Source organism: Camelus ferus, chromosome 17 (assembly GCF_009834535.1).
Source record: "Camelus ferus isolate YT-003-E chromosome 17, BCGSAC_Cfer_1.0, whole genome shotgun sequence".
NCBI classification, from domain to species: Eukaryota; Metazoa; Chordata; class Mammalia; order Artiodactyla; family Camelidae; genus Camelus; species Camelus ferus.
The window spans coordinates 45,270,068-45,295,583 of record NC_045712.1 but is presented as its reverse complement, the minus strand read 5'-3'; the positions used below and the strand labels follow the sequence as shown (position 1 = coordinate 45,295,583).

The following is a 25,516-nucleotide window of genomic DNA, read 5'->3' as shown; positions in this document are numbered from 1 at the left end:
GGCATTCAATACTAAAGGTTTATAAACCTAAGTTTGTTTTCTCCTATCTAATTCACATGAAAATTTACACAAATAGAAAATAAGATTTTATGCAATATTCATTCTGCTGAGTGCTTATTATTGCATCAGTTAACACACAGAATATCAGTGCTCGTTACTGTGCATAATTAACTCTGTAATCTCACAATTTGCTGTTTATTTAGGCCACAGAAACCTAACTGAACAATCTGTTCTCATAAATGATTCTAAAATATTCTACAAAGTTCCTTTCAGAATATTTATGAATAACCACACTAGTATAACCTCCCCGTATAAATGAACCCTTCCACCACCCCCCCACCCCACCCCACCAAATCACAAGATGTATGAATTTTACTCGTCTGAGAAGATGGTTTTCTCTAGGACCCTGCACAAACCAACTGCAACAAACAAGATGGGCGAGGCAGAGAAGCAGCTTTACCACAGGCTTCAGATCAATATGCCAGAATCTTTTAGTCTGCATTCTTTAGCTATGCAAACACCGAAATCAACTAGAATAAAATCATCCCTACAAAGGACTTCGAGCCCGATTATAAAATATACTTTAAAGAAACTACACCAAACAAGTGTTAAGACTGTTTTAATTACTGGAAAAAAGAATTAAATAGACACCTAAATCTAATATAAACCACATTCCATTTCAGCATGTGTGTTTCTTAAACAGCGCAACTTGTAGGGAAAAAATACGATCTAGTAAAAATACATATGTATATTTTTTAGCATAATGCTATTTACTTGGGAGCCAGTCTGGATCAATTAAAACCTGTGCTTTATAGAGACTGCTCTGTTAAAACCACGTTAATACAATTTCAAATAAACTTTTTTTTATCACCACCATACTTAGAAAATGTAGCTAAGAGTGATAGAGGATATATACAAATCTAGAGAGATAGGTACTACAATACTCAGTATCCAGAAGTTCCCATGGAAACAGTGTTCTGTTCCTACACACACACAAGAATTGAAAAGAGTAAATATCTCTACCACTTAAAAATAATTAACTCTTAAAATTCTCAAATTAGGAAATTAATTTTTAACTTTTTAACAAGACAAGACAGAGAAAATATACCAATTAAAGTATGCAGCTCAATGCATTTTCACAAAATGAATATGCCAGTGTAACCAGTCTCCAGACCCAGATCATTATCAGCATGCTACAAGCACCCGCACTGACCACCCCGTCAAATCACTATTTCCCACCAAAGCCAACAAGCCTTAACTTCTAACACCATAGTTGGTTTTGCCTATTTTGAACTTTAAAGGAATCATACAACAGGCACTCTGGTACCTAGCTTCTTTTCATTCAATATAATGTTTGGAAGATTCATTCTCATTGCTTATAGTTTTATCGTACATGAATGTACCATAAGTTATTAATACCCATTCTACTGTTGATGGACATTTGAGTTGTTGCCACTCTGATATTATTATAAAATAGTGCTCCTAAGAGGTAAGCAAATAAAGCTGAAGAGTTCTAAGGCTTTTAGCATTATTGTGGAAGTAGTAAACACAGTAATTTATTTTAAGTTGTAATAAGTCAAAGATGCATATTGTAACCTCTAGGATAGTGGTACTCAAAATATGGTATTCAGAATACAGCCCAGCAGCTGAGGATCATCTGGCAATTTGTTAGAAATGCAAATTAACAGGCCCCAACCCAAATCTAGCAGAACAGAAACTCTGGAGATGGGGACTCTGCAATCCGTGTATTAACTAGCTCTCCTAGTGCTTCTGATGCATGATAAAGTTTAAGACCCACTGCCCTATGGCAGGAATTAGCAAACCTTTTCTATAAAGGCCATATAGTAAATATTTTAGGCTTTGAAAACCATACAAACATGTAGCCTCTCTGTGAAAGTACTCAGCTACACGATTGTAGTGTCAAAGCAGTGATACATGATATGTAAATAACGGTGGCTATATCTCAAGAATTTTACATACAAAAACAGAAGGATTACTGAATTTGGCCTGCAAGCCATAATTTGCCAATCCCTGCTCTAAGGGTAACCACTAAAATAAGAGTAAATGTATAAATAAATAGGAGAAAAGTAAAATAAAAAGGATTTGATTAATTGAAAAGAATCAGGAAAAGAGACAAAAAGATAAACCAAGTGAATAAAATAGAAATAAAAGGTAAAGAGGCAAAAATAAAATCAAATACATCAGTAACTACCTTAAAAGTAAATGAACTAAATATACCAAGTAAAAGACCAAGACTGAATTTTTAAAAATAGGTTACTTAAGTGAGATATAATATATTTACATATAAGGATCACATAAAAGTTAAAAGAAAATGATAAGAGAGAGACAGACCATGGCAAACAGTAACCAAAAGAAAGCTGTGCATAGCTATACTAATTTCAAACAAAGCGGCTTAGGGGGAGGGGATAGCTCAAGTGGTAAAGTACTTTCTTAGCATCCACAAGGTCCTGGGTTCAATCTCCAGTACCTCCTCTAAAAAACTAAATAAATAAGTAAACCTAATTACCTCCCCCCACAAAAAAACCACAACAACAAACAAAGCGGCTTGAAGAAGCATTACTAGAGATAGAGACTTTTAATAATGGTGAAGGGGCCCAATCCAACAAGGCGGAAATCAGAACCCTACATTTTGATGTACCTGTAACATAACTTCAAATACATAAAGCAAAAAATGAAGAACTAAAAGGAAAAAGATAAATCTACAAACTCAAAGGAAAAGACATTTTTACCCACCTCCAATAAGGTTATACCTTTTTTGACCATAAGCTAGCTAAAAGAATTCATAAAACTAATTCATCATCACAAGCCCCCAAATTAAAAATATTTTGTAATTTAATTTATATACATAGGTTTTAAATATTACAGGCTTAAAATATTTTCTTAATAATTGTAAAATATCAGAACAAATCCTAAATTTCTTCGTAGCACCTACCACTTCCTGAAATAACAGATTCTTCTGAGTGAACTGGAAGTGGGCAGGAAGTTTGTCTTGTTTATGCTATAACCCCTACACATAGAACAATCCCAGGATAACTATCATAGCTAATAACACTTCTTGCTCCCCACCTCTGCCCTCCTAGAGTTTATCATCAACATAATGTCCTCAGTTGAACAAAGTCACATCACATTGCTGCTCAAAATATTCCTATGACTCCATAATAAAGCCTACTAGGACTCCAAGATCTATGAGATCTTAGACACCACGTAGGTCTCTCCAGCCTCATCTCCTACTTGCTCTCCAACCCAGCCCCATTAGTCTCCTCACTGTGACTCATATCAGGTGCTCTGCATTTGCTCCCTTTGCATAGAAAGCTCTTCTGCGCCATAGTCACACTGTTCACTCACCTCCTTCAGGTCTTTATTCATCTATCACTTTCTCAGTGAGGTCCTCTCTGGATACTAAAATTATAAACTTTCCAATATCCTGACACTACTGATCTATCCCTACCTCCCTGCTCTATTTCTCTCCTAGTGCTTACCATTTATATACTTTACTTATTTTATTATCTGTCTCCTTCCACTGAAATGTATTATTTATGAGAGTGAGGACTTTTGTCTGTTTTGCCCACTGCCATAACTCCAATATGTAGAATAATGCTCAGAATGGCGTGATTCATAGTGGGGAAGACCTTCTGTCTCCAGAAAAAGCGTTACTAGGTTATTTGAAATGAAACTCCAAAGAAAAACAACTATAAACACTGGGTAAAATGCACATTTAAAAAAATCTTCTTAAAAACTTGACAAATAGTAAGAAATGAAAGGATAGAACTTGTACATTTGAACAACTGAAGGCTTGTAGGGCAAAGGGAACAGAATTTAAAAGCCACGTAAGATGTAAAGTCTAACGGGAGACTCTTCCCATCAAAAGCTGGTATACCAAGCGACAACATTTGCAAGGTTAAAGTGAACCATAAGTAAGCCCTTACTTTCCCATAGTCTTTTATTCTTTTCAAACTTTTTTTCAAAAGAGAGCAATAGGGAAGTAAATTAAATGGAGGACTTCATTAAGGTCAACTGTTTGGACAGTCGAGAAACTCAAGCCCTTAAACTCAGTAGGCTCACACTGGTAGTATTCCCAAGCAACAACCAAAGCAAATGCAAAATTTTCCTGGAAGAAAGTCTACGGCCTTCCATTATTTACACATATAATTTTCCAAAGGTCACTCGGCATGACAGGAAACAAGACACTGTGAGCAAGAATAAACAGAAAGAAAGAGACAATAGGAACAGGTCTTAGAATTTCAAATTCAAATCCTAGCATTACTAAGCACAGACTATAACATACCTATACTTGGAAGCTTTACAAGGCAAACTTGAAAATAACTTCAGGGATCAGAAAGTTATAAAAAAAAAAAGTGACAGATCTTTTAAAAAATACCCAAAACTAGAAATAAAAATACAGTAACTGAAATTTAAATTCAGTAGACAGACATAACAGTAGATTAGACACAACTCAAGGGATCATTAGTGAACTGGAAGATAAATCAGAAAACGTCACCCAGGATATATACAGCAGGTGCTTTAATATTTAATGACTAAACAAAAAAGAAAGGATTAAATACAGAAAGCAACATATAAATCATGATTATGTTAACACCTCTGTTTTCACTACAGTGTTCCAAAAAGATAATACTACGGTTTGGTGCAGAAACTGAAAAGGATGAACACATTAAAAAGTTCCAGCGAACAGAAACTAATAAAGTGAGCAGGCTGCAGTGGTTACGGGTATGATGGAAAAGAAGGTGGGAGAAAGGAGGAGAGGAGCTGATAAGAGTAGGAGAAAGAGATGGAGAAGAAGAAGATGATGGAGGGAGGAGAAGGTAGAAATCAAGGAGGAGAAGGGGAGGAAAAGGAAGAGATGAAAGTAGAGAAGAAATGAAGGTGGAGAAAGGAGAAAGGGAGTAAGAAAAGGGAGGGAGGGGAGAAACAGGAAGAAATCAAGGAGGAGAACAAAAGAAGTCCAAGTAGGAAAAGGCTTTATCTTGTTCTCTTCATATAACACTTGGAAACTGTCCTCAGCAAGCACTGAGATAATATGGAGCCACATCCCATATCTGCATACCCCAAAGCCAAAAAAACTCTCAAAGTCAAGCTTTAGCTTGTTTTTCTTTTTAAATTCATTTGGTGGCAAAATCTGAACTGATCTGAACTAAGTTTATAGTAACACATGACATGAACTATGAAGAGACTACTTATTTTCTTTATTTTCTCACACTGAATTTGTATACCTTTACCTGCAAACATATTAACGTGCTTGATAACGAGGTACAGTGCCAGACCCAGCTGGAGCTGTTATATCCTGTATGGTGTAGGACCATATTACTTCTCTAAAATCTGACATATTCTAAATTCCAATACACAACTAGTCCCCAAGATTTCCAATAAGAAATAGTAAATTTATATTACCATAATCAAGTCCTTTCCCTTTTTTCTTTTTTCTTTCAAGGATAGCCATATATTCAAACGGCTAGTCAAACATTCCACTTCACTTTTATGGGTCCATTTATTCCACACCTGAAGTTTCTGCTTCTGAATTCATATATGGCCCCATCTTACACGGCAAACCAAAGAGCAAGCCAAAACTTTATACTGTGTCTCAAAAAGGAGAGTTCAACTAGTGTGGATTTTCTTCAGTGAACCAACGAGTTCAGTAAAAAGCCACAACACTACGAATTTTAATGCACAAAATATACTCTGTAAAGTTCCTCTTTTCACTTGAAGCTATATCCTTCCTTATTCTAATTAAAACAATGAGCAAGAGGACTCTAGATTGCTGATCTGTTTCACACTCTTGCATATCCAGTAATGACCATGGTCACAGCTAAATTAGCAACTGAGATTAGGAAACAATAATCCCTATAAGCTATTATACCACAGGTGTCTCAGAAAACTCAAACACATTTTAGTTGTCTACTCCCCACTCTGCTTTTACACTAGGATACTCTCCTAGTGTTTCCTCTGACCTCACAGGTCCCTGTAGCTCAGTATCTTCCTCCTTTACTCAACCACTAAATGTAAATGTTGAATATCCTCCTTCTCTCCGGACTACACAGTTTACAAATGGCTTCAACTTTTCAATAGTCTTAAATATCTTTGATATGCTGACAACTCTCAAATGTCTGTCTCTAACTTAGACCGTCTTTGAATTCCAAACCTATATATTCAATTGCCTACAAAACATCTCCCCCATGGATATCTCAATGGCATCTCTAATTTGACATACGTAACCCAACACTAACACCATCTCCAAACCTGTTCTCCCTAAATCTTCCCCACCCCAGTAAATGGTAAGAGCCATCTATCTAGCTGCTTAAGCTCACAACATAGGAGCCTCATTTCAAGTTCTCCTCTGCCCCGCATAGATCATCTACCAACATTTGTTGTTGTATATAATTCCAAGTAATATCTCAAACCCATTTATTTCTCTTTACCTCTGTGGCCACTCCCAATCTAAGACCAGGCCAGCATCATCTCTGCTTCTACTGCTTATAGCAACTTCTTAACTGGTCTCTTTGCTTCTATTCTTGACCTTCCACACCACAAAATAAACAATGAGACCCTCTAAAAAAAACTAATATGGATCAATGGCTGCTGGAACTATTAAGTGAAAGGCTGATGGGGAACTTAATAAAGAACAGATCGGGTTTATAACATCTAAATCCATTGTTCAATATTAATATCACAAAGATAATCAGTCACAGTATGCCTTCTGATACATATACACAATACCACCTGTAAAAATGTATAACTCAAATCCTCTCCCCCTGAAAAAAACAAAAACAAATCAGATCTGATTCTGAATAAGCCACTAGCAAAATTTTAAACTTTCAGGAAATATAGGGGATATAAAAACATTAAAGAACAAAAACATAAAACCACTATGGCAACTCAATCAACAAAATCTAGTATGTGGGAAGACATTATCTGACAGATGTTTTCTTCTTCAACAAATAAGTGGAAAGTGGAGAAAAAGAGAGAGAGATGAACAGAGCCTTAGGAGATATATCGACTAATTTTAATGGTGAACCTGTTTGAATCCTAATTCAAACTGTAAAAAGATTTTTATAAAACAATCGAGGAAATCTGAACACTGAATATTTGATAGTATGGGTTAATATTTTTAGATGTGACAATAGTACTGTAACTGTCTTTTAAAAAGATGTTTTACTTTATTTTATACATGTGTATGAGTGCATGTACATATATGTGCACACACCCCCCCCAGTCCAGCAGGATGGTGGGGCTAAGGGAAGACAGGGATACAGATAAATAAAGGTTAGCTATGTACTGATAATTTCTTAAAGCTGGATAAATGGGTAGTAATGGAGGTTTGTGATAATAGATTCTCTATTTCTGGGAATGTTTGGAATTTTTCCTTAAAAAATTATGGTAATTTGAATAATTTTACTCTCTTGCTCAAAACCCTACAATAGAATCCAACAAAATGATAAGCAACATAAAATGACAAGAGCAAAGAAAATGCAGGGCAGAGAGTATGTGAAATCAGCACCTAAAAGATAGCAACGATGTCATACAAGACGCCAATAAAAAGGATGAGAGGCTTTTGAAGAATAACACCATACCAAAGCTGCAACTTAAAATTCTTAGAAGCAGACTGAAACAGCAGAAAGAACTGATCTACCTTGTAGAATGACAGAGAAGTGACCATTTCTAAGCCAGCAAGTACAGGGCTGAGTAGCAAAGAACAACCAAAAATCTATGGAATGATTTCATCACTAAGCTCTTTCCAGCCCAAACTCAAGGAGCTCAATATTTTACATACAGGTGTGCATGAGTGTGCTTACCTGTGTGCGCATACACACACACACACACACACACACAGAGATTATGAAAAAATAGAACCACCAGAAAAGGAAGACTGTTGTTAGAACCATTTAAACATTTGTTTGCCAAAATTAAAATTTAATAGAAAGACTGAATGAGAAGGTAAAGGAAATCGCCCAGAACACAGAACAAAAGATAAAGACATAAAACTTGAGAAGACAAAACATAAAAGACACAGTAAATCAACCCAAGACATTCAATATTTGACTAATAACAATTCCATAAGGAGAGAATAAAAACTAATGAAGGGGAAAAATTTACCAAAAATAGAAGATTTTGTAGAGCTAAAGAAAATCAAAAGCCTTCAGAAGTAAAATAACCAAATAGTAATAATTTAAAAAGTCTTCCATTTAAACTAAAATAAAAAATCTCAGTAAAATGATTAAATATTGAAAATCCAACTGCTTCAAAATAAAACAATCACTAGATTTTAATATTCATATGAAGATACTGTGTTCTCAGCAGCAAGTTAATCTTAATAATTAACTATTTTATTTATTAAAAATTAAGTCCACTCCATACAAAGTTTAAGTGAGGCCAAGAAGTCTTAACCAAGTCTCTTAAAATTTCTAGGCAGATACTAACTTACTAGTTAAAAATATATTTGAATATTTTTTATCCTCTTCTGTGAAGGGACCTTTAAAAATTCTAGACCTTTAATAGTTCAACAGAGTAAAGGGACAAACACAATTTAAACCACTGTTTAAAATTAAATAACAACATATTCATGATAACCATAATATCAAACTAAACAATAAATGAGGCTCGTAATAAGGCTTATTTAGAACTTTTACAAAATCTAGTCATTTCAGGTAGTTAAGTTTTCACGACAGCTACAGCTTGGTTATAACAGCTACCAAGATCAACTATACAGTCTACATGTACAAAGAAAACATGTAAACCTTTTCCTGAAGATTCAGGTTCATTAGTAACATCACGTTTGAGGATATGTTGCTATCGAGGCCCAGCACCTTGCACCCAGACATCTACATGGTTCTACTTGAAGGTTTTCAATCTTAGTGTCCTCTGCTTATCTGCCTTTATTGTTGGTGGATGCCCACTTTTTTCTCCTTATGGACTCTTTTCTTTTTAATTTCACTTTCTTTTTTTATTGAAGTATAGTCAGTTTACAATGTGTCAATTTCTGATGTACAGCACAATGCTTCAGTCATACATGAATATACATATATTCATTTTCATATTCTTTCTCACTGTAAGCTACTACAAGATATTTTATAGACTCTTTTTTCCCCTTATTGTTGCTCCTGGAAGAAGAGTTTAGCCTTTTGGCGAGTAAGTTAAAGGACTGCTTTCTTTCAGTGATTTACACTATCCAACCTAGCATATCGCATAGAATATTCAAGAGTTTGCAAGAAGAGAGATCTACTTAGCATTAATTTCTTGCTATTGTTCCCCACTCCCAAAACCAGTAGTTAAAAGTCAGTTTGGAGTGGTCTCAGAGAACTGACCTCAAGAAAATCAAGGTTATGCCATCACTTGTTTATATATTTTTTAAAAATTCATGTTTGGAATAACAGACTGAGTTGAAATGTTTAAAGTTTAGTAACAGTTTATTTGCAACAAAACCTTATTTCTTCCCAGCCACACTGCAGCATAACAACAAAAGGCCAAATTCCTCTCGTGAGCTTTTGAGGCAGATTTCAGGGCTCAGCGCCACATAATAATCCTACAGGTTTTTAACTCTATCTGGTTTGACTGCCCAGAGCTACTTCACAATCATCTGGCTGCTTGGTTTTATACTTCTGCATAAGGATAAAGATAACTAAACAGAAAGGAACCTGAAAGCCACCTCAACAACTCTTCAAGTGATAGTCGTTAACAGTGCTTCACAAATCTGAGTTTGCCCAGAAATAAAACTGTTAATAAAATCTTTCATATGGCCTTGAAGGTAAGCTTAAATAACATTTAACGGATAACAGACTAATAATCTGAATATGTAAAGAGCAAGTATAAATAAACAAAAAGACAAAACACAGTAAGTTCACTAAAGATCTCAGAAAGCAATACACAGAAAATACAAACCACCAAACATATGGTTCACCTTATTAGAAAGCAGAGACTTTTTTTTAAAAGGGTGAGATATTTTTCACCCACCTGATAGGCAAATTTTAAAAAGATTAATAATAATGAAAGCTGAAAGGAAGCGCAGGGCAGAGGGCACTGCTGGTGGGAAAGCAAGTGGTAAAGCCTCTTTTGGAGGCAATCAGCCTCCAAAAATCAGACAATTTGAAACAAATAAAAACTTTAATCCAGAAATTCTACTTCTAGACTATTTAAAAAATATATATGTGCACACACACGCCATTTGTACAAAGGTGTTTATTTCAGAATCATTTAGAAAAATTATGTGATTAAACAATCTGAATATTAGCAAATAGAATCCCACAGCACATAAAAAAGATTATACACCATGAGCAAGTTGGGTTCATCCCAGGGACACAAGGATGGTTCAACATATGCAAATCAATCAATGTAATACATCACATCAACAAGAGAAAGGACAAAAACTGCATGATCATCTCAATAGATGCAGAAAAAGCGTTTGATAAAATTCAACACCCATTTATGATAAAAACGCTCATCAAAGAGGGTATAGAGGGAACATATCTCAACATAATAAAAGTGATATATGACAAACCAACAGCCAGAATAGTACTCAATGGTGAAAAACTCAAAACCTTCCCACTAAAATCTGGAACAAGACATGGCTGTTCACCCTCACCACTCCTATTCAACATAGTCTTGGAAGTCCTAGCCACAGAAATCAGGCAAGAGAAAGAAATAAAAGGGATCCAAATTGGAAAAGAGGAGGTAAAATTGTCACTATATGCAGATGACATGATACTATATATAGAAAACCCTAAAAGGTCCACACAAAAACTACTAGAAATAATCGAAGAATTCAGCAAGGTAGCAGGTTACAAGATTAACGTTCAAAATTCAGTTGCATTTCTTTACACTAATGATGAATTAATAGGAAAAGAAAGTAAAGAAACAATCCCTTTTAAAATAGCACCCAGAGTAATAAAATACCTAGGAATAAATCTAACCAAGGAGGTTAAAGACTTATACACGGAGAACTATAAAATATTGATTAAGGAAATTGGAGAAGACTTAAAAAAATGGAAAGATGTCCCATGCTCTTGGATTGGAAGAATCAATATTGTTAAAATGGTCATACTGCCCAAGGCAATCTACAGATTTAATGCAATCCCTATCAAATTACCCAGGACATATTTCACAGAACTAGAAAAAATCATAATAAAATTTATATGGAATCACAAAAGACCCAGAATTGCCAAAGCATTACTGAAGAAAAAGAAAGAGGCTAGAGGAATAACCCTCCCAGGCTTCAGACAATACTACAGAGCTACAGTAATCAAAATAGCATGGTACTGGTACAAAAACAGACAAATGGACCAATGGAACAGAATAGAGAGCCCAGAAATTAACCCACAAACTTTTGGTCAATTAATCTTTGACAAAGGAGGCAAGAATATACAATGGAATAGAGACAGTCTCTTCAGCAAATGGTGGTGGGAAAACTGGATAGCAGCATGTAAATCAGTGAAGCTAGAACACTCCCTTACACCATACACAAAAATAAACTCCAAATGGATCAAAGATTTAAACAAGACAAGATACAATAAATCTCCTAGAAGAAAACATAGGCAAAACATTATCTCACATATATCTCAGCAATGTTCTCCTAGGGCAATCTACCCAAACAATAGAAATAAAAGCAAGAATAAACAAATGGGACCTAATTAAACTTACAAACTTTTTGCACAGCAAAGGAAACCATAAGTAAAACAAAATGACAACCTACGGAATGGGAGAAAATTTTTGCAGAAGATAAAACTGACAAAGGCTTGATCTCCAGAATATATAAGCAGCTCACATGACTTAGTAAGAAAAAAACGAACAACCCAATCCAAAAATAGGCAGAAGACCTAAACAAGCAATTCTCCAATGAAGACATACAAATGATCAATAGGTACATGAAAAAATGCTCAATATCACTAATTATCAGAGAAATACAAATCAAAAACTACAATGAGATATCACCTCACACCAGTCAGAATGGCCATCATTCAAAAGTCCACAAATGATAAATGCCGGAGAGGCTGTGGAGAAAAGGGAACCCTCCTACACTGCTAGTGGGAATGCAGTTTGGTGCAGCCATTGTGGAAAACAGTATGGAGATTCCTCAAAAGACTAGGAATAGATTTACCATATGACCCAGTCATCCCACTCCTGAGCATATATCCAGAAGGAACCCTACTTCAAAAAGATATCTGCACCCCAATGTTCATAGCAGCACTATTTACAATAGCCAAGACATGGAAACAGCCTAAATGTCCATCAACAGATGACTGGATAAAGAAGATGTGGTATATTTATATAATGGAATACTCTTCAGCAATAAAAAATGACAACATAAGGCCATTTGCAGCCCTGGAGAATGTCATTCTAAGTGAAGTAAGGCAGAAAGAGAAAGAAAAATACCATATGAGATCGCTCATATGTGGAATTTAAAAAAAAAGAGAAAAAGAAAAAAAGAAAAGAAAATGACAAATAAACATAAATATAAAACAGTAACAGACTCATAGACAGGTCACCAGGTGGTAGGGGGGTGGGGAAGGGACAGACTGGGAGACTGAAATTTGTAGATACTGACAGGTATATATCAAATAGATAAACAAGATTATACTGTATAGCACAGGGAAATATATACAAGATCTTGTGGTAGGTAGCTCATGGTGAAAAAGAATGTGACAATGAATATGTGCATCTTCATGTATAACTGAAAAGTTGTGCTCTACACTAGAAATTGACACAACATTGTACTGACTATAACTCAATAAAATAAAATTTAAAAAAAAAACCAATCTGAAATTCCATAAATGAAGAAGTGGTTATGATATATCCATATCATGGAATACTATGCAACAGATCAAACAAATGAAACAGTTGTACATGATGACATTGAAACATTAAAAAAAAAATCACTATGCCATAATGAATAGACAGCAAAAGGCAAAAATTTGTTGAGAATGATAACAGTCAAAACAAAATCATCTATGTTGATATTTAATATGCATGTAAGGCAGAGTAAAATGTATAAAAAGACAAACTCCCTAGTAATAAAAGTGTTATCTCTGCTTATACCTGGGCTTGGAGCTTAGAGATGGTTCTGAGAGAGTTTTTGCTTTATCTGCGTTGTTTGAATTTTGAAAAGGAAAAGATATTTATGTATTAAAAAAATTTAAAAGTAAGTTAAAAATAGCATAATATGTTTGTTATATATGTTCACATGATACTAGTACAGTGTATATGTATTATATGTGAGAAACTAATATACAGAGGAGTACATATAAATCTATTAGGAACTATAAATCCCAAGGTAATCTGCTATATACACACTGTATATGTGTATCTTTACTGCTTCCATTTAAAATTTTTTAAATAAAGGTATATTACTTTAATTATCAATAAAATCCAATAAAATTATTTCTGTTTTAAAGAAGAGAATATGCAGGAAGATTACCCTCTGAGCTTTATAAGAGATTGTTAATTTTTTTTAATCAATACATTCTTAAACAGTCTGAGTGTATTTAGTATTACTTGTAAGAAAAATTAAGTAAATATACATTGATAGCCACTGAACCTATAATGTTTAAGAAAGAAATAAAATCTGGATATGGCCCAGATCAAATGCAACATTTAGAGTTGCTTGCAAATTAAGGTTTAGAAATAACAAACTTGGCAGTGCCCTTAAGATTATGAGAACTTAAGTTGTTAATTTTGATGGCTTTTGCCTTAAAAACTGGAAGTTAAAATTATATTGTTATTTATTTCTATAAGGACATGTAAAACAATTATGTAAATTCTTGGAATAAACCATAATATGCAAAACTGGATTTACTATCATTTTCTCATTAATGTGTATATAATAGTTTAAATGACTGCTTATCAATATCATCATTTTGGTTAAGTTCGCACCCTATTCCTCATTGTTCCAAAGGGACAAACTCCTTAGAGAGAAGTCATTATATGGCCATAAAAGAAGGCTGAAACTGTTAAGAGGTAAAGCTCCCAAATACAGACAAGTCTTCCTTAAGAACGTAGTGAGAAACACAAAAAACATTTCTGGAGTAACCTCGAATTCCCCGTCATACACATCTCTGGTGTTGACGCGATTATAAAGTATACCTCCAAGCATCTTAACAAAAGGTTTAATAATAGAAAAGAAAAAAAGCACAAGTATTAAATGTTATCAAGGACAATATCAAATGCACACTTGAGGCTCTGGACTTGATTCTGGTTTGCCCTCTGGGCCTAGATCTGGCACTTAAATCTCAACAAGCCTTGGTTTCTCAATCTGTGAAATGGAAATACCAAAACACTCTGTACACTTCACAGTTATTTGTACCTGAAGAGTTAATGTACTATAAGTATACTGAAGTGCTTTGAAAAACTATAAAGCACTACAGAAATGTCTTTTTAAAATTATTCTTATCACAATAAAACACTGGCAAGATCAACTTTTAATCAAATTATACCTGTATAGAATTCGTAAAAGACTAAATATTTTCTAGAGATCTACTTACTAGGGACATCGACAAATCACAAGCATATCAATTTAAATAGTGTCCACAGCAAGCCATTTTGCTTCTTTATAATACTTGATCATCACAGAATTCTACTTGTTGTCAAATACAACAGGAAAGATGTCAAGTTAGCTAACTAAACCTTCCTGCCAAATCTGTCATTCTTCCAAAGGCCATGCTCTCTCTTCAAAGCTTTTGCATATATTCCATGTTTCTTCCAATATCCCTTTATATCCACCACCAAAGACTGAGGGTTTGCTTGGGTTGCAAGGTAAACTGTCATCTTTATTTGCCAGATCCCATACAGACATATCAAGTAGAAAAAGATACCAAATGACAAGTATGCACACATGTGTACACATGCACATACAAGTGTGTACACACACACACACACACACACACACACACACACACAAGTGTCCTTCATTCTTTAGGGAGAAATATATTTCTTATACAGCAAATGATCGTCACTTTAAAAGGAAGTGCATAACACAAGCCAAAGAAGAAAAATAAATCTGACTTACCATCTCCCATAGCCATTCAGATGGTCCAGGGAGCTCTCTCAAACCAAGAGGTCAAACAGCACAGCAAATAAATGCAGCTTGGTGCCTGCGCCACTGGGCTCGGCCTGCAGCCTGCAGACACCCTGCAGACACCGGAGCACTGTGTGACCCAGGCCGCGCTGCAGCTCTGCACCGCAATAGCCAACAGCTGCTACTCCACTTCAAAATAAAAGTCTGGGGTCTTGCTGAAAACCCTCGTCTATTTAGCAGAGCCTAGCAGAGCCTGATCAAGATTATTCTTTAACTGCACATATGCCGTTAGATACAGGTTATGCTGTTTCTCCTTGTACTGGCTGCCTGAAATTTAACGTAAGAAAAGCTCTGGGAGCCAATAAATGCCATCCCGCTGGGGGACTTTTAATGCAATCATCAAAACACAAGGCATGTGTTCAGCAATCATTTTCTGCTTCCCTAAAGATATCCATGTAATCAGTAGCAATCACATGATCTGATGGATTAACTGATTTGTGCCTTTTTTAAAGGTTTTCATCCTTCTGTCGTTACCTTTTAATATTTACAAGAGAGGACTGCTAAAAGTGCACAAACAGGAATAGCCTAGTTTCCATGATTAACTGCTCTCATTATGCAGGAAGCATTTCTGGCTGCCGTAAACAAATCACGTCAAAGGCAGCCCATCAAAGGCTGCTCTGTGTGCGGACAGGCAGGGCCACACGGAACAAAGCTTGCTTCTGGTGGAGACAGAACCTAGCCAGTGCGCAGCTGCAGGGACACGGAGCACCCTCCATCCAAGCTCACAACCATCAGCACATTGTCAAGCTCCGAGAAGGCCCTGGGGCTTGTGGTCACAAACAGATACGTTTTGAAATCAACCTAAGAAAGTGGTTGCTTTGATTTTCACCATACGGTATGTTATAAACATATTAAAAAAACTAGACTTTAAGTTACCTTATTGTCTCTTTTAGCCAAATTTTATCAATGTAATTTCAAAGCCTAATTTCCATGCTTTATTTTATTGCCAGCCTCCTGGAACAATTCTTTTCCTAGCAACTGTTTCAGAGAAGCTGGGAAATGGTTTACAATGATTATATGCCAAGACTGCATTAGGTCCTACACAAACACTTGATAAATCAGAATTATGCATAGTTTTTTCAGTGAAAAAGCAAAAGACTTGCAGACCCAGCCACCAACATGTCGGTGTTTATATCTCAGTTAGCATAGGAGACTGTCTAGGAAGCTCCACGACAACACCAGACCCCCATAATCACAGGGGCCTGCAACGTTCAGTCTTTGCCTTTCTGCAGGGCTAGTGTTTCTTCCTTCAGCCACGATTTGATTAATTTTAAATCCAGTTTCCTTCTAATAGCAGAGCTAATTCCACTGCACTTAAGGATTCTGCCTAACTTACTCTGTAATATGAGAAGTCAGGCTTGAAAAACCCTTAAGACAAAAAAAAAAAAATGCCGTGTATTTCTCACTACTCCCAAATTATATGACATACTCAAAATCTCCGATAATAGAATTTACTTTGTGTTCTTGAGTGTGCTGAACTACTCTAGAAAATCAAGTCAAAGAGTTCAGTCAAAACTTAAATCAAAACAGTACAGATACAGCAATCATGAAAGAAATCTCAGAGCATGAGCAGTAAAGTTACGTATGAGGACACGCATGAGGGGAGAACAGGTAGACAAAAGAGAAAATAAAGAAACAGACTATTTTTCCGGACAATAAATGTATATAAGATAGTCTCAGGCCACATCACTCTCACCCACTAACACCTCTCCAGCCTAAAACCCTTCCCACTCCCAGAAATCTATCAAAACTCCTCCATAGCCTACCAGGCCCTCAAATCATGGTTCCTGCTTACTTTTCCAATTATGTCTCATACATGATCTCCCTTCTGATCCACCCCCAGCCTCGCTAGGCTCCAGTCAGCCCTGACCTCCCTTCCATTCTTCAAATGTACTAAGACCTTTTCCACCTCTGGCCCTTTATGGTCAGGTTTTCTCTGCCCAAAGCATTTTTCCTACCACGTATCCAATGACTAGCTCATTCTCATTTATCAGGTCTCAATTCAAATATGTCAACTCTCAGGGAGGCTTGCCCCACTATTCTACCTCAAATGGCACCCCTTAGTTACTTAACCTCCCCATACCCTATTTACTTAATGACTGTGCAGATGACAACTTTTAGCTATGGTGGCTCTTAAAAACTTATACCACCTTTACCACAAATTCTCTGGGGTTTGTTTTTTTGTTTTTTGTTTTGTTTTGGGTTTTTTTTTTTCTCTGTATTTAGTAATATGACTTTTCATTCCCAAACACTCTAAATCGATATATTATGAGAAGCATGATATTTCATTATTATGGTTTCAGGCAAAGACACATTAAAAACTTTAAGTTACCATAACAGCTTCTAGTCACAAAATACCAAATGAAACAAATCTGAATTGAATGATATGTCTCAGTGAATTCACAATAATTTGCTTTCCATATGTATTCCAAGTGAGAGAGAGAAAAGATGGTATTTTTAATAGCTCTTCAATCTACTGTGTGCATGAACTACTTCCACAAGTTTCCACGTTGAACTTTTATTTTACCCTAAAACATTTTCCTAGTCTATAACTATATTTTAAAGTTTGAGTGCACAATAATAATGAGCCAGCAAAAGATTGAAAATTATGTGGGAAAATATTGTGCAGAAATAAAAAAGGAGTGGAATAAACTTTCAATATATTACTTTATGTGCAAACTATTTATTTGCATTCAAATTGCTAGTTATAAGAATTTGTTTTCAGTGCTCAATTGATAAATTCTTCTACCTGTGAAAATTATTCACATATCTTGGGTTGGGATGAAACAATACTATACAGTTAGGAAAAACTAGCAAATAATTTTTTTACTCAGTGGCTTTTCACTTTACAGCAAGGATTTTAGAATAATTTATATTGATTTCCTTAAATTCACTAAACAAAGGGTACTTGTATTTCTTCCATTACTAACTATAATCACCCTGGATATCCATCTGTTTACTTGTTTATGATCTATCTCCCTCACTAGAATGTAGGCTACTTGAGGCAGAAACCTGAACTGTCTTCTTCATTTTTGTGACATAATTCATCTACATCTTAAGAAGACCAATTTCACTTCTGGGTAGAAAACAGGAGTCCAGGAGCCAAACATGGAAGAGAAATCTATTGCAGTGATCCAGGTAAAAGCTAAAAGAGGCTTAGAGTAGGGTTTTAGCAGTGGAGATGTGAGGGGAAAAAAAAAAAAAAGCAAATTTGGCATGTTAGGACTTCAGAGGTAGACATGACTGATTAGTTAGAATGGGAGATCAATTCTAACTACTTCTAATCAGTAAAGTTTTTAGCCTGAGCTGATGGTGGTGCCACTGACTGAAGTGGGTAAGCTGGGGAAAGACCAGATTTGAGGGAAAGGAAGAGACAATAGGGTTTCACTTTTGGACCTGTTAATCCTGAGATGCCTATTAGACATCTAAATAGAAGTGTCATCGAGGCCACAGGCTCTCAAGTCTAGAGCCCTGAGAGATGAATGAGAGCTAGACCTACATGTGGAGGAGTCATCAGCAAACAGCTATCACTTGAAGCGTTTGGGCTGGGTTAGATCACTGAGATGAGGGGACAGAGAGGCTTGGGCCCTGGGACCTGCCAAAATGGTAAATAGGCTTTCCACTTCTAGTCTCTTCCCTTATTAATGAAGTCAGTAAAGTATTTTTCAATGACACCATAATACTGTCATCAAAAATCATCATGACCAACTTCTACACCCCAATATATATATATATACACCATAGACTTTAATGTTCACATTTGACTGTATTTGCAATATTCCAATCATAAGCTCTAAAATAAAAAGATCTCTAAAGACTCCCTCCAAGAGAAATAAATGCCAGACACTAATCCCAAACCTCCCTGTTTATGGGGAGATAATCAAAAGAAAAAGAAATGGGAGCTAAAAGAATAGGAAACAAAAAAATCTATTTTGAAGGTAACAGAAATAACCTCATAAAATCCAAGAATGACAATGCTTTCAAAATAAACTATATCCAAATAATAAACATCTTAAATTTATGGTATGCATTACACCTTTTTTCTTAGAATTGTAACTACATACTCTGGAATACACAAATGAGAATGCACTGTAAATGCTGAATGGTAAGAAACCACACAAGTCTCAACTGAAGAAATTTTAACAATTCTCCATCTTCTTGCTGTTTCTGGTCTCTGTGGAAATAGGGCTCATGGAAAAATAAGGAAAAGGTACTTGAAACACCTTCTATTCAGAGAAGAGGAGAGAGAAACAGCTGGCAATCAGGGTGAGGGCTGGTAGTGTTGAAGTCAATTTATGCTTCTGTTACTAAGTTTAGATTAGGGTAGACACAACTGTTTTAACACTAAATTCTCACACCATCTGCCTTCCTGCAACACAACAAGGCTCAGTCTTGGTTTAACCCAGAGAAAAAGCACTAAACTATATTAGTAACTAGTTTCCTATTATTTCACTGTAACAATTCCCACACCAAATTTTTTCTCCAACATCATTCACGTGACTAAGCTAACCACACTCTCTTTAATATGAATCTACTTTCCTAGATGGAAAAAACACCTCTACTATCTTTGGAAACAGAATATATTCTTTACATACATGGTTAATTAATATTTAAGCACTGAAGTTAGGGAACTGAGACCCAGTAAGACCAAATACAATTTAACAACCTTACAAAAAGAAGAGCAACCACAAAATCAAATAAATGCCAGATACCAACTCCAAACCTCCTTGAATTCCAACTTGGTCTCATTCTAATTAAGAAGTCAAAGATGACTATACTGGTGAAGTTCCTATGGCTGTGTCTCTTCACCACTATCATCAATGACAGATACAATACAGTAATCAATCCCACAATTTCTACTAAAAACAAGTAAGCAGAACAATTACTCTGGGAATAAAAAGTACATTTTATGCGTGGAACATAGACGGCAAGAGGGTCATCCTATCTTCAACCCAGAAGACACAAAAAATAAGGCAAAAGAACAGTATCATTTTTCACAACTGACCCATTATTAAATCTTCACTTGCTTTGAGAGTCAGAGGATAGGTAATGATCAGCAGGTTGTAAAGACTTTGTTATTGTATCCTAAGTAAGTTTCAAGCCACAAAGTCAAGTCTGCTGAATCAGTGATGTAAGAGTTGACCTAAAGACAGTGTTTGGTGTATAAAACTTTGCTAAATAATCTCAGAAATGTTTGAGAACCGGAATAATTTAATTATTCTTACCTTTGCAGACACTCAAAATCATACCGCCCGAACTTTGCACTTCATCAAATTTGGCAAGTATCATTTCTAATCTGGGAATAAAGAATAAATTTTATTTGTTTGTCTTACATATAGTTTAAATAGCAACAATTTCCCTCACCATTTCCCTGGGAAAAAAAACAATTCTAGGGATTCAATTAGCCCTACACAACTCTCTTCTACAATTAACTCACTTACTGAAAAGAGACACAAAACCGATCTCTTTTCAGTAGAGAGAAGCAGTCAAACACAGCTAGAACTCTACACACTCACAGATATGTCTGTGAAAAGATAATTTTCAGGGTGAGGGATTAAGAGGTACAAACTTCAATGTATAAAATAAATAAGCTACAAGGACATAAAGTGAAACACAGAGAATAATATAGCCAATATTTTATAACAACTATAAATGAAATGTTAATAACCTTTAAAAATTGTGAATCGCTATGTTATATACCTGAAACTTATCAAATATTGTACATCAACTGTACTTCAATGAAAAAAAAAGATAGCTTTCATACAAAGCTGTTTCACATGTTTCATCATAAAACTATTTCTCCAAACCCATCAAAAACACTTTAGTGCCAACCTTATAATGAATCCACTCAATCACCAAGACATCTTTTTAAAGTACATAAAAATCATGCTAAGGAAACTTAGGGCAAACATAAACACAATGAAATATGAAATGCCAAAAATTAAAGTGATACTGATATGATTGATAATCTGTTTTCCCTATTAACTTATTTTAATTTAACACCAACTCTAATAGTGCTTCTGATTTTACATTCAGAAAAACTACTTTTTATATTTCTGTTATCACTTGTTTATAGTTACTAGTGTTTTTCTTATTTCTAAAGCAATGTACACCCATTATAAAAGTAAATTAGGAAATATAAATAAGAACAAAGAAAAACACCACAATCCCACAATCCACAGAATTTATTTAACTGCTTGCTTTCCGATGCTTTATATTTACATATAAATTTTCTTCAGACCAAAATGGGACCATGCTGACAGTACTATTTTTTACTTCCCAATATATATCATGCTATGATTTATTCTTAAATGTGTAACTTAGAGATTTGGGGAAGTCTTTAATTGCCAAGTGTTTTTCTCTGACTTCCACCAATGTTTCTGTCATAATTTCATTTCTAAAACCTTAGTTAAGTCTTGGTCCACATCCTGTCATTTCTTACTTATAAACTGAGAGTGCAAATGCTGTTTGGTCTAAAACAATTTTTTTTAGTTGAAAATCTTCTAAAATAAAAACCTTCATTTTAATAGGAATTCTAAACCTTAACCTCACCTCCTACCCCCATTAAATTCAACAAATAAAAATATTCACGCATCTGGAAGCACTTGAATCACAAGACACAGATCCCTTCATCCTACAGCGTTAGATGGATCTTCCAGAGAGCTGGACAGACACTAGACATGTTGCCAGAGACGAGATGTGGGTAAGATGAGATGAGGGAGGGAACACTGGAGTTGGAAGATGGAACCTCAAAATGAACCATATTGGCCAGAAAGAGAAAGGAGAGGATTTAGGAGAGCTCTTTGGGAAAAAAGCAGAACAAGATGTCAAGAAGTGTGACAGTAGCAAAATGGGTGCAGGAAACTAAGGGCTGAAAGCTCTGAGAGAAAAGACAGTTGGTAAGGAATTGAGGTGGGACAGATAAAATACACAGCAAGGAATGGAGATACATGCAGCTTTAATGGGAAGAGGGGGTCAACTGAAATACTAGGCAAATATAACAGTAACAAGGAGAAGGAGAGGAATGGAGGGAGGGAGGAAGGAAGAAAAAAGAGTCAAGGTGTAAGATGTCACCCAAAGGTCTTTTGGGATTGTGCTGGGCTGGGAAAGACACACAGACATGCTTACATCATTTGCCTGATTTTGCTGCCCGCCCTCACTTTCTCTTTACACTCCTACTCTCTCTTCTCAGTCTCCATTTCCTTCTACTGCGTCTTACCATACCAATTTTCATGTGAAACAAATATTAACTTTGGTATTTATTGAAAAGATTTTAGTACCCTGTTCAAAATTTACAAGGAGTACATTCATACCTTCCTATTTTTAAACCAAACAAAAAACTAAATAGTTCAATTTTCTTTCTCTGTGGTTCTCATTGGATTGCTCTCACCTCTGATCATTAAACCTCAAATAATAAAAAGCTATCATAAAATAATACAGCTAGTTAGAAAAAAAGTGTATTCATAAGGGAGGATCATTACACATATACTCTGATGGAAGAGGAGGAAAGAAACAATGTAAGAGTAGAAAGAAGAGACTAGAATCTTTTGAGTCATTCAGGAAGGGAAAAAAAAAAAAAAAAAGGAAATTCAATAGAAGGCAAACACAATTGAGGCTGAAATGTCCAAAAGACTATAAACACAACTCAGGAAACCAAGGAATAGAGGCCTGTAAAGCTCTGGAAGGTTCTGATTCAGGATAAGGACAGAGACCAGCGAAGCACTAGAACAGAATTAGAAAAGCAACTCTATACAAAGTCCATATTTAAGTTTACAGTCATAGCATAAATCACAAGTACAATATGAAGGAGACAATTAGGTATCTCAACTTATCCCTTTTTGTATAACGGCCCATTATTGTGATAAGACTCATACCATACAATTCACCTCTTTAAAGCATACAATTCAATGGTTTTTAATATAAAGCCAGAGTTGTGCAAGCACCATCACAATCAATTTTAGAACATCTAAACTGAGCACAGAAATGTCTAATCATAAAAGAAATGACTGAGAACTACACTACAGTTAAGAACTTATATACATTGAAAGACATCATCAAGAAAGTAAAAAGGCAAGTGACAGGGTGGGAGAAGATACCTGAAACTACAGATTTAGATAGTGACAATGGGCCTGTATCTAAAATGTATTTTAAAAAGTCCTACTAACCAAGTTTTTAAAATGACAGACCACCTAATTTTTTTAAACGGACAAGAGACCTGAAAAGACACTTCAACAGAACATATCAGAACATATTCAACTAGCTGATAAGTACATGAAATGGTGCTCTTTTTCAGTGGTAATCAGAAAAGTGCAGATTACAACCATAATGACAACATATGCACCAAAAACCTGAAGTTAACAAAAATTAAGACTAACAATGACAAATAGCAGTGAAAACGTTGACTAATGAGAACTTGCCAACAGTGAGAATATAAAAGGGTACAACCACTCTGAAAAACTGTCTGTGGATATCAACTGAAGGCAAACATACCCTATGGCCCAGCAATCCACTCAGATATATTCCAAGAGAAAGAATACTTAAGTATACTCAAAGACATGTTTAAGTATGTTTCTAACAGCATTATTCTAAAAGCTACAAACTGAAGACTCAAAAATCCATCATAAAGTATGGCCTGTTCATACAATGGAAAACTACATGGCAATGAAAAACAAACAAACAACTATAGCTACATCTGACAACCCAAATGAATTTCAAAAAGATAACATTAAAGAAGCAAGACACAAAAGTCCACACTATATGATTCCATTTATAAAAAATTCAAACAGGCAAATCTAAAGTATGGTGACAGAAGTCAGGAATGTGGATACTTTCGGGAATGAGAAAAAAGGCAAGGATTTGAAAAGATTGGAGATGGGGGTTATAGCTCAGTGGCAGAGCACATGCTTAGCACACACGAGGTAGGTCCTGGGTTCAACCCTAAGTACCTCCATTTAAAAAAAATAAAGATTTGGGGAGGCTTCTGGAATTTTGTAATGTTCTACTTCTTCATCTGTGTGGTAGATAGATGGGTATATTCACTTTGTGATAATTTAACAAGCTGCATACTTATGACTTGTGCACTATTCTGTATAGATGTCACAATTGAATACAAATTCTAAATACTTAAAAAAAATCTCAATATAAATTTAAAAATACATAATACAACATGTGTACACATATGTCTTTCATGCACATAAAATGATGAAGAATTTACACAAATAAAAATTTTGTTAACCCCGGAAGTAGAAAGTGAATGCATAAATAAGTAAACAAAATGCATATTTTAGACAACCTTATTACCTAAGAACAATTGGTACTAGAAATAACCTGCATGGTAAGAGAGGCAGCCAGATGTGACAAGGCTTATGATAACAGAACACACCACTACCTATGAAGTAGTCTCACTCCTTCTGCCATCCCCCACCAAAAATCTGATCAAGCTTCTAGATCCTACTACCAATTTACAGGATATAAAGACAGAACACATTAAACCACACCACAGGAAAAGAATCACTAATATCAAGATATGGCAAAATCAGGATAAACTACCCAGCTTATTCAACAAATAAAATACAAGGAAAAGAAGTGTTGGGGGTAAACAAAGGTTTAAAAACACTTGTATTATGTATCAACTAATTGCTGGACTTTACCTGTATACTGACTCAAACAAACAGTTAAAAATATATACATACTTATGGCATTTATAAAACAGTATGACATTTATGAAAATCTGAACCATAACTAGATATCCTGATATTGTAGAATTATTTGCAAAAAAATTTAAGGTGTGATGATTATACTGTGCTTGTGATTAAAAAAAAATTTTTTTTTCCCTTAGAAATATATTGAATAATTACAGGTAAAATGTTATGACTTAGATTGGCTTGAAAATAATACAGGACAAGAGTAAGTAGGTAAGGTTGTAACAAGCAAAACTGGCCACAAGTTAATTACTGAAGCTGGGTAACAGGTACATGAAGGTTCATTTTACTATCCTGTCTACTTTACTGTATGTTTGAAATTTTCCATAATAAAAAGTTAGAAAAATAATTTTCAGGTAATCACCTTAAAAAAGGGACAAAAAATTCATTACAAAAAGGAAATTTAATCGGAATAATATCTTTAGTAAAAATCATTAGTAAAAATGTGTTAAAGAAAAAAAGTACCTTTGGGAAAAAATGTCCTGATACACTAGAAGCTTATCAAAGGCTCTTTACTGATCTGACTGATGCTGCTTTACTCAGATATTCTTGGTCTTCTTTTTATTTGACTAGGTTGTAAGGGTAGTGACTGATTCTTACACAGCTTTCTATTATCCAGTATCTTGTTCAGTACCTTTCAACAGCAGGTACTCAAAAAATATGTACTTAATGAATGGATTAATATTTTTTTTACTAAATCCTTGCTCAGGCATCTTCTTAA

General features: G+C 35.1%; 1 protein-coding gene across 45 annotated transcripts in view; it reads right to left on the bottom strand.

Annotated features, from left to right (window-relative positions):
- The window catches only part of CLASP2 (cytoplasmic linker associated protein 2), a 153,414-nt gene that overhangs the window by 104,444 nt on the left and 23,454 nt on the right, over nucleotides 1–25,516 (bottom strand). For 43 of the 45 annotated variants that reach the window (XM_032459324.1, XM_032459297.1, XM_032459299.1 and 40 more), the window contains exon 7: nucleotides 20,320–20,390. In XM_032459324.1, coding sequence (XP_032315215.1) covers nucleotides 20,320–20,390 — 71 coding nt within the window. Of the gene's footprint in view, nucleotides 1–15,025; nucleotides 15,199–20,319; nucleotides 20,391–25,516 lie in introns of those variants that run through there. The other 2 variants (XM_014563071.2, XM_014563074.2) reach the window with 2 other exon arrangements.